This window comes from Sminthopsis crassicaudata, chromosome 3 (genome assembly GCF_048593235.1).
Source record: "Sminthopsis crassicaudata isolate SCR6 chromosome 3, ASM4859323v1, whole genome shotgun sequence".
NCBI lineage: Eukaryota > Metazoa > Chordata > Mammalia > Dasyuromorphia > Dasyuridae > Sminthopsis > Sminthopsis crassicaudata.
The window spans coordinates 417,606,632-417,624,453 of record NC_133619.1 but is presented as its reverse complement, the minus strand read 5'-3'; the positions used below and the strand labels follow the sequence as shown (position 1 = coordinate 417,624,453).

At 35.5% G+C, this 17,822-nt stretch overlaps 1 protein-coding gene across 2 annotated transcripts in view; it reads right to left on the bottom strand.

Annotated features, from left to right (window-relative positions):
- Positions 1–1,799: 1,799 nt before the first annotated feature.
- Positions 1,800–17,822, bottom strand: part of OSGEPL1 (O-sialoglycoprotein endopeptidase like 1) — a 27,872-nt gene continuing 11,849 nt past the window's right edge. The window contains exons 2-8 of one of the 2 annotated variants that reach the window (XM_074302872.1): positions 11,940–12,179; positions 9,891–10,278; positions 6,790–6,994; positions 6,541–6,689; positions 5,874–6,004; positions 4,073–4,144; positions 1,800–2,004 (exon numbers count right to left, since the gene is read on the bottom strand). In XM_074302872.1, the coding sequence (XP_074158973.1) occupies positions 1,932–2,004; positions 4,073–4,144; positions 5,874–6,004; positions 6,541–6,689; positions 6,790–6,994; positions 9,891–10,278; positions 11,940–12,160 (1,239 nt within the window). In that variant the 5' untranslated portion in view covers positions 12,161–12,179 and the 3' untranslated portion in view covers positions 1,800–1,931. Of the gene's footprint in view, positions 2,005–4,072; positions 4,145–5,873; positions 6,005–6,540; positions 6,690–6,789; positions 6,995–9,890; positions 10,279–11,939; positions 12,180–17,822 lie in introns of those variants that run through there. The other variant, XM_074302873.1, reaches the window with a different exon arrangement.

Genomic DNA, 17,822 nt, shown 5'->3' with positions numbered 1-17,822 from the left:
CTCACAATTTCTGTATTCCCTTCCCCTTAGTTTACTCCTTCCCTCTCACTTTTCAAGGAAGTGGAACAAGTTTCACCATAAATCGAATATGTCTATTGATACACACTATGTTCATCCCCCTCCTTTCTTTCTCTCAGATATAATAGGTTACCTTTGCCTCTTCATGAGATGTAGTACCACCACTTTACCCTTTTTTATGATATAATTTCCTTTCCACCTCTAGTGTCTAGGAGAAATTATACATGTGTTCTTTACATATCTTTATGGCAGAAATATAGTTCTCAAAGTTTCTTTGTACCTTTTTAGAAATCCGGATTTTTTAGAAATTCTGGATTTGAAGATCAAACATTTTGTGTAGATCTGTTTTTTTCATCAAGAATAGATGGAATTCATTTATTTTGTTAAATGTCCATCTTCTTTCCTGGAAAAGGATGCTCATTTTTGGTGGGTAAGTTATTCTTGGCTGCATACCAAGTTCCTTAGCCTTTTGGAATATCATATTCCAGGCCCTTCGTTCTATTAATGTTTAATAATTCATTTCTACTTGTTTGAGTCTAATTTTCAATGATGTGTTTTCTTCACTCACTTTTTTTATGTCTTTTTGTAATTGTCCAATTGAGTTTTTATCTTCTATGCAATTTTTTTCCATTTTATCCATTTTATTTTTTAGAGAGCTGTTTTCTTTTTCCAGCTCACTGTTTTCCTTGGAGTTGTTTACCTTTTCTAATTCACTAATTTTACTTCTCAATGATTTGTTTTCTTTATCCACTCTGTCTTTAAATGCGTGGAATGACTTCTCCAGGCTCTCTTGCCAAGCTTCCCTTTTCTTTTCCCATTTCTCTTCTAGCTCTCTTGTGAGAGTTTTTTGATTTCCTCTATGAGATTCTTTTGTATTGAGGGGCACATCATATCTTTCTTAGGGGATTCCTCTGGATACAGTCTGTTTTTAGTCTCCTCAGTATTTGAAGTCTGCTCACTCTCCATACAGAAGCTGTCAATGGTTAGAGCCCTTTTGAATTTTTTGTTCATTTTGTCAGAGCAGGAATAGAAGAAAACAAATTGACAAGAGAAACAATTGGTCTGTTTCTGCTGGGGGATGGGGCTGGATGGTGTTACTGGGCTTCCTCTACAAACTGAGGGAGACTGTAGTGAGGTACTAACAGGACAGTGATGGCTGTGCTGTGTCTGCACTGTGAGGCTCTAAGAATGCGCTGAGTCACTCTAGGTGGGGATGGGGGTGGCGGGTCCTGAGAGATGGTAGCTTTCCGGGAGTTTTATTCTTTACCTCACCTGTTTACATGCTCTCCACTTGCTGCCCAGACACAACATCCACACTGGGGCAAAAGTCTTTTCGCAGAAACGGAAGAGATCGCACCCCTCCTCCCCTCTGGTCTGAGCTGTATGGCTGCCTGCCCTCAATCAGAGCCCAGTCTGTTTATCCCCTCCCCCGAGGAAACACAGACCTTCTTTAGCGAATTTCAAGGATGTCTTCTGTTGGTGATTATTTGTGTGTTTTTTTTTTCTGGTCAAGCATTAACTTCAAGGCTTGTCATGAAGTAAGTTTTGAGAGAAAATGCGGAGGTCAAGCAGCTGTCTGCCTCCACGCCGCCATCTTGACCGGAAGTCTCCTAGGTGTTTTCATATAATAAGGGAAAGAAACTTTTTGTTTTCTATATTAGGCTATTGTCTGTCTAGTTGTATTTACAACTTGTTTTCTTTTTCATTATCAAAATTTTGGCCCCTTAAAGTCCTAATTGACCTGTCAAACACAGGAGCATAACAAGGGAAATATGAAAATACCTTTTAAAAAGCTTTAATGGATATTTACAATTTTACATCTTCTCAGATATAGCACGTAAAAATCCAAGATCTGGTACTAACATTGAGTCAATACCTTTAAAAATTTTTTCTTAAGGAAAATCAATCAAGGATCAAATCTTCAAACTTGGTACTTTTATGGCAGCTTCTTGAACTTGTTTTGATATATCAACTCCAAGAGGACATCTGTATAATAAAAAATGCAATGTATTACAATTTAACTTTGATAAGTTCAGAGATTCATACAGATTAGGTTGATATTTGTACTAGAGTAAAGGAAGAATCTATACTAATGAACCCAGAACAATAAAAACATAAGCAGAAGTTTTTTTTCTTTGGGGGGTGGGGTGAGAAGGAGGAAAGTACATTTTTCATTGCTGGCCCTTTGAATCCTGCTAGTAACAGATCTGGAGGTCTTCAGAAATGACTCCAAGAAGCATTTTTTCTATTTTAGTTCATTATAGTCTCATTCCTGCTATCTAAGAATGAGCTCTAAACTTGGATTCAGGGCCAAAGGCTTTGATTCCTGGATCTGTAATGTGGGTGGAATGTTCCAGGTTTCCTAAAATAAAGCTTGGATTAGATCCAAGCCCTGGTATTAAAAAAAGCAAGCAGTCATATTACATGAGTTAGGGACAAAACTTTATCCTACATTTAAAATGAATCAGGAGACTAGGTCCTAAAACAAACAAATACAATCTCAGTTTATAGGATATGGCAGAACACAATCTATACAGAGTATCTTTCTTAACATCCATAGTAATTTCTGGTACTTGAACAGACATATTACTTTCCTAAAGTAATCTTTTATGGAAATAACTAATTTACATAGAAAAGAGAAAGAATAAACTGTCTGTAATATATAGTCAAATGAGTTCTTAGTTAAGGAAACTGAATATGGGGGCATTCAGAGTGACAGGAAAAAAACCCTCAACTAAAACATATACTTGATCAGAAGAGTGAAAAAATCAGAGAAACAAGAATACTTTGCATATTCCTGTTACAATAGTAACAATTGTACCTAGTACTTATACAGTGCCACATATATTATATCTATATGTAGCCCACATATTATATATATCAAACACTGTGCTAAGCAATTTACAAATATCTCATTAAATTCTCACAACAATCTTGGGAGGTAGATACTATAATAACATCCCTATTTTACAACTGAGGAAACTGAAGCAAACAAGTTAATTTATTTGCCCAAGGTTACATAGTGTTTAAAGCTGCATTTGAATACAGTTCTTCTAACACGATGCATCTTACCACCAGCTGCTTATTATAAATGTCAACTTGTGATCATTGATAACGATAAGTCACTTTTATATTGTGCTTTAGAGTTACAAAGTATTTTAACTACAACAACCCTGTGAAGAGCTTGTAGCCTCTCTCTTACTATTCAAGTATATTAGAACTAGAGAGCATGAATGGAGGGAGTAGCTGCTAATAAACAACTTGTTATATATGCCACTGTATTTGTTCTAGGGAATGACTCTAAACTGGGTAAAGTGTGCTGGACATCTATTCAAAATGTCCAACAGTTTAGGGCAGGTGGGATGAAGGATGTGTTGCGAAGACAGAACTTGTTTGTGAAACCAGTTTTGAAGGACTATTTCTGCTCGTTGGTGGTACTTGAAACCGCTACACGCTTTCTCAGGAAGCGTGTAGTCTCTTGCCCAGAATGTGCATAACAAACTCAAAGTAACCTAAGCTTGGGATTACTTTTATTCTAAAAAGAAAGCAATGTTCCCTTTCCATAGTTTAGCATGCCCAAGTATTGTCTTGGGTGGATACCAGTGGACTAAGGAGTTTAGTTATTGGGTTGGGCTGCCAGCATATCTGACTTTACCAAATTACTTGTTGTTACAGTCATTTTAGCTGCAGCCGATCAAGGCCACCTGTTCACAACAGGCCTAAATTATATTATCATTAATAAATCTTTAAACAGTCAAGAATTATTACCCTGACTCTAATACATGAACTCTGTCATAATCCTTGTCATAAAACCCATAATCTCTTTCAACTTTTATGATGACTTCTTAGACAGTCATAGTTAAGTGCTTTTTAGAAGGGTGCCACCTTCATTTGGAAGCTAACAAAAGGAATTATGTGTTGCTTTCCTGAATATTTAAAGTAATATTAATTATTAATAGGACTTCAAAGAAAACTTGAGATCACAAGAAGTTTAAATTAGTGCAGTGACATTTAAAAGATAGCTTGAAGAAGAAATAGGAATTGTGCCACTTACTTTGGTTCATATCGAATACCTTCTGTGTTGTGTAATATGCCCAATCCTGCACACAATTTCTCAATACCATTCCTAAAGAAGATATGTAGAAATAAAATAAATATTTCAAAGATTTAAAGAAAGATTTGTGTTCTAGAAATGTGAATTCATCACTGGGTGAAATGCTTGTCTAGAAATTTCCTTACAGTTTTTGTAGGGGCCACAAAGAAGTTAACTTGCTTATCCATGGTCTTAAAGCTCATCTATGCCCAATATAGAACTGGAATCCAGATTTTTCTGATTGTGAATCCTGACTCTGTCTCTTACTGTATTATAATTGGTTTAATCTTTCCAGATTCACTTAATAAGCATTTATTAAATGCCTTCTATATATCAGGCACTGAAATAGGCTCTGGGAATAAAAATAAAAATAAAAATAGTCTCTACCCTCAAGGAGTTTACATCCTAATGGAGGAGACAATGAGCATATATGCACGAATATTTACAAACAAACTACATACAGAATAAATAAGAGATATCTAATAGAGGGAAGGCTAAAGAAGTAAGAGGGATGGGGAAAGGTTTCCTGTAGAAGTTGGGATGTTAGCTGGAACTTGAAGGAAGCCAGGGAAGCTGAGGAATCTGCAGAAATGGCCATAAGTAAAGAGTGGATTGCAACAGAATACCATTGGGTGGTAGCAATGTCAGAGGAGAGAAGGGGACAGGGGGTTTGAGAGATGCTGATTTGAGAAGTCGACAGGCTTTGGAACCAGGTTTGATATGGGGAGGTGTGACAAATAGTAAGGAGTTGAGGGTGACAGATGGTGAAGTGCTGAAGATGATAACTAGCTTGCACGTTTGGGGGACTGGGGGATGATGATGCCCTGGACAGTGATATGGAAGTTTGGAAGATGGGGGGAATTTTAGGGGAAAGGAAAATGAAAACAGTTCTTGACATGTTGTACTTAAAATGTTTACTGGCTATCCAGCTGGAGAATAAATCTGGAGCTTAGAGGTCAGGGCTGATAAGTAGATTTGAGAAACATCAGATGACAGTTAAATACATAGGAGCAGATGAAATTGCCAAATGAAGGGAGAAGGGAAGAGAAACAGGACAGAGTCCTGTGGAACATGTAGTGGACATGACATTAAGTTTCCTCACAGGAGACTGAGGAATGAGTTTATTCCTCAGACAACCAGGAGAGTTGTGTGAAAACCTAGAAGAGAGCATCAAGGAGAAGAGGGTGTTTGACATTGCAAAGGCTGCAAAAGTCAGGAAAGATGAGGACTGAGAGAAAGTAATAGATCCTACAACCAAGAGATCCTTGGTAACTTTGGAGAGAGGAGTTTTATTTGAATTATGAGGTCAGATAGTCAAGAAAAGGGGAGAGAAGAAAAAATAAAAGCACCTATTATAGATGGTATTTTTTAAGACTTTGGTCACAAAGAGCAGAAGACGAGATAACAGCAGGAATGGAAAGATCAATTGTGAGTTTTTTGAGACGTGTTTATAGGCACTAGGGAAGCAGGGAGAGATTAAGTGAGGTAGTAGGAAAGTCTGAGGGACACAATTTACAGAAAAAGAGAGGATGCATCTCTTGTTCTGATAGATGCATTTGTCTTGGCAAGGATTAGGGCCACTTCATCTGTAATATAAGTAGAATTAGAACATTAGGTCTATAATGTTCCTTCCAATTCTAAATCTATCATTTTAGAATTTCTCTACTACAGAATATTCCCTCTTGTCAGCTTACTATTAGACATAACATTTCCACAGAACTAAAATTAAAGCTAACATAAAAATATATGTTGTTTTGCTCACCATGCAATCATAATTCCATTATCTGTACAAAGTTTGAGAGGAGGACATAATAAAATACAATTTGTTGCTTTTGTTACAATTTCCAAAGTTTTTCGAATATATAAATTACTTGCAACACCTCCGGATACAACCTGAAGGAATTTAAAAGACTGAAATTAATCTCCACAAAAATAAAAATGTGAACCAGCATTTTTCAAACTGTTTTATGTGAAGGTATTACATGTGCTATGAATAAGAGTACCATGAGAAAATTTTGATGCTAATAGTTATTTCCCTTGTTATAATGTACACATTAATTTATATACATCAAAAATACTTATCAATCACTTGTAGCAATACCTTGTTAGGAAAATAGGCTTAGTTTTCTTTATACTGTTCCAAAAGTTTCTTAAATCACCTTCAATTCCTAGAATATTTCATAATATTTCACAATAATTAAGGATGTCTGGGGGCTATTCAGCTTGTGTTAAAGCCCAATAAGACTGCAATATTTTTGCAGACAGGACATGCTATTGTTTCTCCTCCACTTCACATAACCATGTACTTATCATGTACATAACCATGTACCTTTTTTTCTTCACATGTATGCAAGAGAATCTGGTTCTTAGTTACATACCAAAACAAGGTGTTACCAATAATGTTTATAATAAAAGTTAAAAACACTTACCAACACTGCATTAGAAGGAGTTAGGATACCTCTCTGTTGACAAAATAAAATAGCACGATGTGTTCGTTTAGCAATGTGGCTAGCTACTGTGTGCTGTACTGCAGCAGCAATATCAGCAGCACAGGACAAGATTTGTCCCTTCTCAATACCTGTAAAAATAAGTTTTAGTGATTTTTAAATGTTTATTTCATGATGGTTTATTATACATTAAAGTTTGTTAAATGTACATATATATATGTATGTATATACCTTCCTCTTTTTCCTTTTGTGTTATTATTCTGTCAACAGCAGTCTGAAGTCCAGAAAAAGAAAAATCACAATTTCTACAGAAATGCAGGGGATGCCGAAAATCAAAATGTAATCTATTTCCTTGTTTGGCTAAATCTTCTATAGCCTTGCCACCACTCATGGTGGAATACGCTGGGTGCTTTATTAAAGAAAGTCTTCTTGCTACCTAGGAAAGAAAAAAAAAAAGTTTTGTAAGACAGTATTTTAACTGGCTCACATTTTTTTAAGCTAAATGCAAAACAAACCCTCTCAAATTCTGTTAATGGATACTATATTATGAAAATATAATGCTTTTAAAAGTAAGATTGTAGCTAGTAGCCACTAAAACTACAATTCATAGCAGTGGGCTGACTTGTTATATTGATAGGAGCTGCTAGTAAACTTTATTTTATCCTGTAAATAATATATAGTAACTGTATATAGTAAACATATAACTTTTAAAATATATATTTTAAAGAAAATAAATTCCTCATATTCACTGCCCTCCTTCTACATTTGAACTTTACAAAACGTTACACACACACACACACACACACACACACACACACAATTTTATTCGAGTCTTCCAACAACCCTGTAAGGCTAGTATTATGGATATTTTTTATCTCTATTTCATATAACTAACAGACTAACTAAACAGACATAGAGAGGTTAACTATCTTATCCAGGGGTAGGTAGCTAAATCATGCGAGATATAAATCTGAACCTAGATTTTCTCAACTTCAAATCCAACACTGTGACATTAGATTGTATCCAGTTCAGTTCAAAGTATTATACTTGGCCCTGAAAATATACACATATACTAGACATTCATTTCTCCTGGGAAGATATGACAAAGAAAGAAAAGAGTATATGCATTATAACTTGAAAATATAAATAATTAATAGGCATCATGGAAGATATGGTGTCACCCTAGCTTAGTCTTAAATTAAAAAAGGGACTATGTGAGATAAAGGAAAAGACATGAAGGACAGCCTAGAAAAAAGAAGAGAAGGGAAAGAATGAAATGTGAAGTATTTCATATGGTGAAATAAATCCAAAAGGGAACAATGGAAGCAGATTATACATGACTTTAGATGTTTAGCTGAGGAGTTTGTTTTGTATCCAAGAGTGAGCAGGGAAAAGAAAGGAAGGAAATAAGCATTTAATTAAGTACCTACTATTGTGCCAGATTTTGGATATTTTGAGATATCCAAATATCTCATTGGATTCTCATAACAACCTTAAAAGGGAGGTGCTATTATTATTCCTATTTTACAGCTGAGGACACCTAGAGAGGTCAAATGACCTGTCCAAGATCACATGGGTAGTAAATAAGTTCCTGAATCTAGATTTGAACTCGGTACTCCATGTACTGAATCACCTAGATGGAAGTCTTGAGAAGTCATCTTTAGCACAAAGGTCATGTAGGTAGTAATATCAAAAGCAGAATTTGAACTTCTCTGACCCTATAACCAAGGCCTTTGTCACTGCACCACATCTATAAAGCAATGAGAACAAAACTCACAGAATTTAGTAAGATAGAGAAGATATCAGGGTCTAGAGAAGAATCTTTATGGATTCCCATTTTTAAGGGCCAGAACATCAATAATAATCCAACAAATAAGACTGAGGGATGGTTAGACAAGTAATTAACCATGGATGTATTTATTAAATGCTTATTCTGTACCAAATAATATGCTAGTGCTGACAAAGTGAGACAGTTTTTCCTTCAAGGAGCTTAATCTCCTGATAGGAAGCGGCCAAGGAAGGGAAATTCTTGGGATGCACAGAGCTGTGAAGCTGAGCAGTCAATAAATGCTCCTTTCTAGGAGTATTGAATGGAGATGGAAGTTGGTAATGATCAAAAGTTACCAGCAGAAAACAATAATCAATAACTGTCAAAAACTGAAGAGGTTAACAAGGATAAGGACTAAGAAAAGAGCATTGTATTTATCAGTTGATATCATTAACAAGTTCAGTTGGCTGGTGATTTGAGAAACTAGAATGCAAAGTGCCAAACTGCCAAGAGAATACCAGTAGTTTTTTTTTCCCCTAGAACTCTGACTAGAGAAGAAAGGAGCTATAGAATGAGAGCATGAGGGATAGTAGGATTAAATGAAACAGTTTTATTTTTTAAGGAGAGTGAAGATTTGGGCCTGGTAGAATTCAAAAGACTAAAAGAACTTGGGTTCAACTCCTAGGTTTGCTATTTCTTGTCTATGTGACCTTACACAAATCACTTTCTGAGCTTTGGATTCTTCACCTGCAAAATGGGAGGTGGTAGATGTTCATGGCCTCTGAAATTCCTTTCACCTCCCAATCTATGATTTATGATATTTACTTTAATAATCAGACAGAAGGAAATAAATCTCTGCAACCACCAATTAGAGGTTTTTAGGAATAAAGCCTACTAAGGATAATTTTGAAATCTTTTTGAAATTTTCAAGTAAATTCATCTCAGAAGTTTTAAAAGTTCTTTAAAACTATAATGATACATAAAAACATATGAATACAGGTCTGTTTAGATTTATAGAAACCATACTAAAAAATATTTCAGCATGCTACAAAATTCCATACTATACTCAATTTCCATTTTGATTACACTGTTCATAAAGTCTTTATAAGCTAGTCTACCTATTTATGGTTATTAAAAATATTGAATTGAATGGCAACAGTGGAGTTACTCTACATAACTGAAATTGTTGGCTATTGAAATTCAGTGGTCACTTATGGTCATCTGCCACACATTTATTAAATACTTGCTTTATGCTACACTGGAAACACACACACACACACACACACATAAATACAGAGTAATAATAGCTAACATTTATATAGATTTTACTAAATGTCAGGAGTTGTCCTAAGCACTTTACAATTATTATTTTGTGATCCTCACAAAGACTCTGGCAGTTATGTCCTATCATTATCCCCATTTTACAGATGAGGAAACTGAGCAAAACAGATATTAAGTGTCTTGCCAATGGTCACAAAGCTATTATGTCTCTTAATGCCTGGCACACTCCACTGTACTACCTAGCTGTCCCCCAAACAAAAAGACATGAATTCTTAACTCTTACCTTGTCAAGCATGTCACCCGGTGCTATATCTAATGATTTTCCAAGTAGAAGAAAATCTGAAACACCTTGAACTATGGCCAGTAAACAGTGACCACCAGAGACCAAGAGAACTAAGAAAGGAAAATCAACTTTATTGGTTATTCTAATAGTTAGTGCATGTGCTTCCATGTGATGAATAGGAATGAAAGGCTTCTTGTACTGATTTACCAGTTGCAAGCTATACTCCAAGCCTACTCCCAAGCTTAAAGCAAGTCCTGGTTTTACAGTGGTTGCAATTGCTGAGAGTTCATTTGGGGCTATTCCACTGGCAGAAAGAGTTTCTTTCACTATTTTTTCAATATTTTCTCTGTGAAGCTGCTGTGCTACTGAAGGAATAATCCCACCTGTTCTGAAAGAAAAAATGGTCATGAGTTTATCATCAAATTATAAGACTTCATAATTGAAAGTCTGCATTTATCAAACCCTTCTGTCCTAGTACAAGAATAATTTTAAAAGAATATTTTTCAAACTAGCTTTTTTTTTTTTTTAGAAAAAAAAATCTCACTAAAGGTGGACACCAAAAGTGCATTTGTCTGATTTCTTGCAAAAGGACTTTAAAATAAAAATGATGCCTGAGGGAGAAAGTTGCCTATATTTATCTAATAAGCTTCAATGAAGAAAACAGTTACTGAGATACCTAGAAGTTTACAAGAAACAAAATCCAGAGGGCTATTAGCAAAATTCATGTTTCAAAATATCCACACAGATATCTAAGTTTAGTCAATAGGTAAAAAGAAATACATCTTAATGAAAATTTGAGCTCAGAGGTATAACTGAGGTCTAGTATGATGAAACTCATAGATGATAGATATAGATGGATATATGTTATCCAAATGAAATAGGAGAGTTAAATCAGGAGTAGGCAAAAAAAAAAAAAAAAAAAAAATATATATATATATATATATATATATATATATATATATATATATATATATATATATACATATACATCCTCCCATACACAATAGGCCTCAATTGCTTTTTTACCCTTTGAAGCCTCCTCTTTCAGAAACTCTACTTTGAGAAATTTTCTGAGCCTTTCACCTTCCATTTCTCTCCTAGCTCTGTTCCTCATCTCCTCATTTTTGCCACCATGCCCCTACATATCCCTTCTATTTCAGTTCACTTTTATATGTTGTCTTCCCCAGTTAAAATGAAAACTCCTTGAGGGAAGGGATTATCTTTTTATTTGTATTCCTAGCACTAAGCACATAATAAATACTTATTGATACTTGTTGACTTGTTCTTGAAATTGGAGCTGAATAGTTCAAACAGATCCTGAAATCAATGATTCTGGCTTTCTCCTTCTCTTGAAGGAGACAAGAAAGTAGATTTGTAAATACTATTAAACTAACAAATAAGAAACCTTACTAACAGTGGAAAGATTAGTCAAGGATGTAAACTTCCTCATTCACTATTTCATTTAATAAGCTCCTTTTGCTTTCTGCTGATTAACTTTATAATAATGCAAGGCAGTATAGGATTAAGGGACATAAAAAGGGACACATAAGATCTCAGATAATGGGAAAATCATTGTGGGCTTATAAAGAAAAGGAAGGCTTCAAGAAAGAAGTTCTTAATGGAGAAAGAAGGTAGGATCTACGTAGACTTGAAAAAAATGATGACAATTTTAAAAGGTGGAGAAAGGATTCTCAAAAGATGATTTATTTTCTCATCCCCTCTTTGGGACTAACTGGGCCATTATAAATATCAAATAGTGTTAAGAGAAACTTAGCTTTGAAAAGTATTAGACATGGGTCAGAAACCTGATCTTGAGTCCTATTTCTACTTATTGGGTGGCCTTGACTGGCCAAGTCCCTTCATTTCTCTATATCTTAACTTTCTTATCACTACTTCTCAGGACTACTGGGAAGCTCAGATGTTATCATTAATACAGGCAAAAGTGTTTAATTATTAAGTCTAATAAAAATTAATCATAACAAATACAAAAGGATTATTTTCATTAATTTCTTTTTTAGCAGTAAAGCAATTATGATAATGGCTACTTACTTTAAGTGAACTTTAGTTTGGGAATGTATTGCTTCTCCTAGGATATTCCCAGTTTCATCCACCACAGCAGCTGCTGTATCATCGCAACTGGTTTCAATTCCTAATACAAGTTTATGAAGTAACTGTTTTCCAGGATGAAAAGTAAATTTTTTAAAAAATCCATGTATTTGCCATTTGGCCAATCTACAAGGAACTCCCAGTATCTTATTTAGTGTCCACATGTCGAATCTATAAATACACCTAGAAAAGAACCACATGGAAAAGCATGTTTTAAGATGTGAATTTTATGTATAGCCAAGGCATAAGACTCAGAAGTTTAATACAATAATGAAAGGCTTGGAAATTATTTGCATTCTTCTTCAATTTTAAATTATAGCAAAGCTCATTAAAAACTAGCAGCAATTTATTTTTAAAAATACCACATAAATAGAACTTAGCTATTTGAGGAGGAACAGGAATACAAACAGAATACAGGATTTTATAGTAGTAATTTTATAAACAAGACCCATCAAACCATTCACTTCATGATGAAATGCTTAACATCAAAAAAAACTTCAAGTATCATAGTATATTTGTTTTGTGAGGGATTTCTCCTCTTCCTGACAACTATGTGCCCTAGAAACTAGAGGCTGACCCTTTGGGGAAATCTTGGAGAAGCAGCGAACGTACTCTATACAACTTGGCCCTGCTGCCAGAGAGAAAGATGAGACAAAAATAAATAATAAGAAGAGGATCTCTTAGAATCCCCCTAAGTTCTGTGAGAAATACTAACATGAGCTTAAAGAGAATAGACAAGAGGCTGAGCTGACCTGAAGAGCAGAAGAGCTCCTGAAAGGAGGAGGGAGGGACATTAGGAATCACATATAAAACAAAAGAATGCTGAGTCTTTGAAGCCAGAGGCATTCTGAAACTAAGAAGTCACTTCTTTAATGTAAGTGCTCGGTCGACTAATTATTAAAGGCGGCTCCATAGGGCTGACATAACCATCACCATCTGCTAAAAAAGCTTAACAGCAGGGAACAGTAAAACAGGACTGAAGAGAGTAATAATAATTATTAAGTGCCTGCCATGTGAAAGGCACTATGTTAAACTGGGAGGTAGAGAAAGGCAACCAAACATTTGCAAAACAAGTTATGTGTAATGCCCGGTCTAGCTTTCTGGAGGAGCTCTGGATGGGCCTTGGTCTTAATGAAGAAGTGATAAGGCAGGAGAGCCACATGAGGATGGTCGAGGATGGTCAAGAATGGATTCTGGAGTCTTAAGTCTTCTCTGTGTCTGTGTCTGAGTCTTTGAGTCTGAGATTTAGCTCTAGCACACACTCTCTCCTCTTCAGTCCTTTCAGCCCTTAAATATCTTAAAACAATTACATCACTACAGCACACTGAGCATGTGCCAACTGTAGAACCATTACATCACCATATCACACTAAGTATATGTGAACTAGAGAACCATTATCTCATCAATCACACTGAGTAAACACCCTGCTGTGATTATCCCTTCAAGTAGAACACAGGTGGTCATGCCCTCCTTGACTTCTCAGGAAAAGGTGTGGAAAATAAGGAAAATGGGGAGCCAAACCAGATATTGTCAGCAGGTTTCCTCTGGGCTAAAGGGTCTTATATCTTATCCAGAGTTCCCCCACTACCTGCAGCCCTCTACATCTCCTGCTTTTTTTTTGTTTTACTTGAAACAATTATACATAAATCCATCAGCATGGGAGATATTAATATTAAATTATTAATCTTATACATTAATTTATACCATATAATTTTAATAATTTGCATTATATATTATCAATTAATATAAATACATAATATATTTATATTGTTATATCATAAATATTATATTATTAATATTATATATTATATAATTATATATTATAATATATAAATATAGTATGTAATATAAAGTAATTTATATTATATATTAATGAACACATATGAATATAACAGGCTAGTAGCGATGTAACAAACAATATGAATCACCATGAGGAATTATAGATGTCCATAAGTCCTAGCAGGAGAAATAGAAAACAATAAAGGGACAGCAGTGGAATTAAAGGATGAGTGGGAGAAGAGAATGATATACTGAAAACCTCAAGAGAAAAAAGCATGAAGAAGGAAAGAATGATCAATTATGTCAAAGGATGCAAAAGGGTCAAGATGAATAAGGATTGAGAAAAGCCCCCTGGATTTGCAACTAAGAGGTAATCAATAACTTTGGAGAGCAATTTCAGTGAAATAAGGTAGGAGGGGGTTAAAAAGAGAGTGAGAGGAGAGAAAGTGAAGACACCTATCATGGATGGCTTTTTCTTTTTTTTCTTTTTCTTTCAAATTAATTAATTAATTGATTTGCAAAGCACATGCATGGGTAATTTTTCCAACATTGATCCATGCAAAACCTTTGGTTCCAAATTTTCCCTTCCTTCCCCCCACCCCCTCCTGTAGCTGGCAGGTAGTCCAATACATGTTAAATATGGATGGCTTTTTCAAGATCAGAAGAGATATTAGTTGATAGTAGGAAAGGAAGGCAGTAGAGAATGTGTCAGCAGACAGTGAGAGATTGAAAAGAAGTGACACACCTCTCAGATTGGCTAAGATGATAGGAAAAGATAATAATAAATATTGGAAGGGATGTGAGAAAACTGGGACATTAATACATTGTTAGTGGAGTTGTGAACTGTTCCAACCATTCTGGAGAGCAACTTGGAACTATGCCCAAAGACTATCAAAATGTGCCTACCCTTTGATCCAGGAGCATCTCTAATTGGGCCTATTTCCCAAAGAAATCATAAAAAGAGAGAAAAAAGAACCCACATGTGCAAAAATATTTGCAGTACCCCTTTTTGTAGTGGTAAGAAACTGGAAACTAAGGGGATGCCATCAGTTGGAGAATAGCTGAATAAGTTATGGTTTAAGAATGTTATGTAAAATTATTGTTCTATAAGAAATGAGCAGCAGGATGATTTCAGAAAGGCCTGGAGAGACTTACATGAACTGATGCTAAGTGAGGTGAGAAGAACCAAGAGAACATTGTACACAGCAATAACAAGATTATGTGTTAATTGTGATGGACTTCAATCTTTTCAACAATGAGGTGATTCAAGTCAATTCCAATAGACTTGTGATGGAGAGAGCTATCTATATTAGTGAGAGGACTATGGGGCTGAATGTGGATCACAATATAGTATTTTCACCTTCTTTATTGTTGTTTGCTTGCTCATTTTTTTCCCGCTTTTGATCTGATTTTTCTTGTGCAATATAATAAATGTGGAAATGTTTAGAAGAACTGCACATTTTTACCCCAAATTGGATTACTTACTGTCTAGGGGAGAGGGGAAGGAGGAAGGGAGGGAAAAAAAAATCTGGAACACAAGGTTTTGCAAGGATGAATTTTTTTTGGGGGGGTTTCTGGTTTGTTTGTTTGTTTTTTATGTGACACTTTATTTTTTTTTTAACAATAGCTTTTTATTTTCAAAATATATGCAAAGAAAGTTTTCAACATTCCAATTTTGTGTTCCAATTTTTTTCTCTTTTCCTACTTCCTTCCCTAGAAAACAATCCAATATATGTTAAATATGTGCAATTCTTCTATACATATTTCCACAATTATCATGCTACACAAGAAAAATCAGATCAAAAGGGAAAAATGAGAAAGAAAAAAAATGCAAGCAAATAACAACAAAAAGAAAATACTAAGTTGTGATCCACATTCAGTTCCCACAGTCCTCTCTCTGGGTGTAGATGTCTTTCTTCATCACAAGAGCATTGGAACTGGCCTGAATCACCTCATTGTTGAAAGGGGACATTGATCATTTTATAATCTTGCTGTTGCCATGTTCAATGATCTCCTGGTTCTACTCACTTCACTTTGCATTAGTTCATATAAATCTCTCCATGTCTCTCTGGAATCATCCTGCATATCATTTCTTATAGAATAATATTCCATAATATTCATATACCATAACTTATTCAGCCATACTCCAATTGATGGGCATCCACTCATTTTCCAGTTCCTTGCCACTACAAAAAGGGCTGCCACAAACATTTTGGCATATACAGGTCCCTTTCCCTCCTTAATGATCTCTTTGGGATACAAGCCCAGTAGAAACACTGCTGGATCAAAAGGTATGCACAGTTTGATAGTACTCTGAGCATAGTTCCAAACTGCTCTCCAGAATGGTTGAATCTGTTCACAATTCCACCAACAATCTATTAGTGTCCCAGTTTTCTCATATTCCTCCAACATTCCTCATTATCTTTTCCTGTCATCCTAGCCAATCTGAGAAGTGTGTGGTAGTATCTCAGAGTGGTCTTAATTTGCATTTCTCTGATCAATAGTATTGTAGAGCACCTTTTCATTTTGATGAGAGATAGGAAAGGATGAACCCCGTTTTGGTCGGGCAAAGATAGTCCCATTACAGCACAGTGTCCCTGTAAATGAATTTACAGGCCCGAAAACCTAGATTGATTAAAAAAAAAAAAAAAAAAAAAAAAGGTTTATTGTAGAAATTTGGAAGTAAAGTTAAAGGTAGGAAGACACCAGGGCGGGCAGGAACCCTTACATGGCTGGAAGGACATGTTTGGAAGGAAGGGCTCCTGCAAAGAGAAAGCTCCAGCTTGGCTCTTTTCTACCTAAAAGGGGCTTGTAGGAGATGCCCAAAGTTCTTGGTGGGGCTTTTCAGATAAGGAAGAAACTGTTTGTAGGGGGTTGGGGAAACCTGAGCAGAGATAGTTGGGGCTGAAAAACCCAAGCCAGCTCAGATCCGGTGGGGGCTGGGCCCAGATATTCTTTTGAATAAGCACTCTTTTGAGTGCTTTTTGACCAGGATTTGTGAATCAAAGGTCAGCCATAGGGGCTGAGAAATCAGAAAGGAAATCTTAAAGGGACCTCAACCCCCATCAATGTGACTAGAAATGGTTGCAATTTCTTCATTGGCAGAATTGAATTTAAATTCTCCCTCCTTTTATCTTTCACATTTCCCCCTCTTCCTGGAGCCTATTTTACACAGTGTGATAGTGACAACAGAGATCCAATTGTGCTAGAGTAAAGAGATTCATGGGTCCCTTTCCCTTTTCAGACTCATGGAAAAGTGGAAGGTGGTACAAACTACTTAGAGGTATTGATAAAGTGGGTGATTTAATTTGGGGAGGAAGGTGATATTAGAAGTATACAAAATTATTCAAAATATGAGAATGGGTGGGGCGATTAGTTTAAAGCTGTCATTTGACAAATGCCTTGTTTTCAAGCCTCTGTTCAACATCCATGTACAAAAGAAAGCAACACCATTTATCTGGTCACATCCAAAAATTAACACGAACCAACAGTACTTTTGAGATCCCAAGGTTACTGCTTGAGTGTGAAAAATGATGCTACTAATTCAGAGCTCATTATTCATCTTAATTGTAAATATATTGTTGGAAGGAATCTTTAGCAGAACATAAAGCTCAGAAATAGCAAACTGCATCCTGAAAAAGTGACCTAGAATGGATCTTTCGGAGCTTTCTAGAAACTAATAATACACTGGGTTTATATCCCAAAGAGATGTTAAAGAAGGAAAAGAGACCTGTATGTGCAAGAATTTTGTGGCAGCCCTCTTTGTAGTGGCTAGAAACTGGAAACTGAGTGGATGCCCATCAATTGGAGAATGGCTGAATAAATTGTGTATATGAATATTATGGAATATTATTGTTCTGTAAGAAATGACCAACAAAATGATTCAGAAAGGCCTGGAAAGACTTACATGAACTGATGCTGAGTGAAATGAGCAGGACAAGAAGATCATTATATACTTCAATTACAATACTATATGATGATCAATTCTGAAGGACATGGCCATCTTCAACAATGAGATGAACCAAATCAGATCCAATAGAGCAGTAA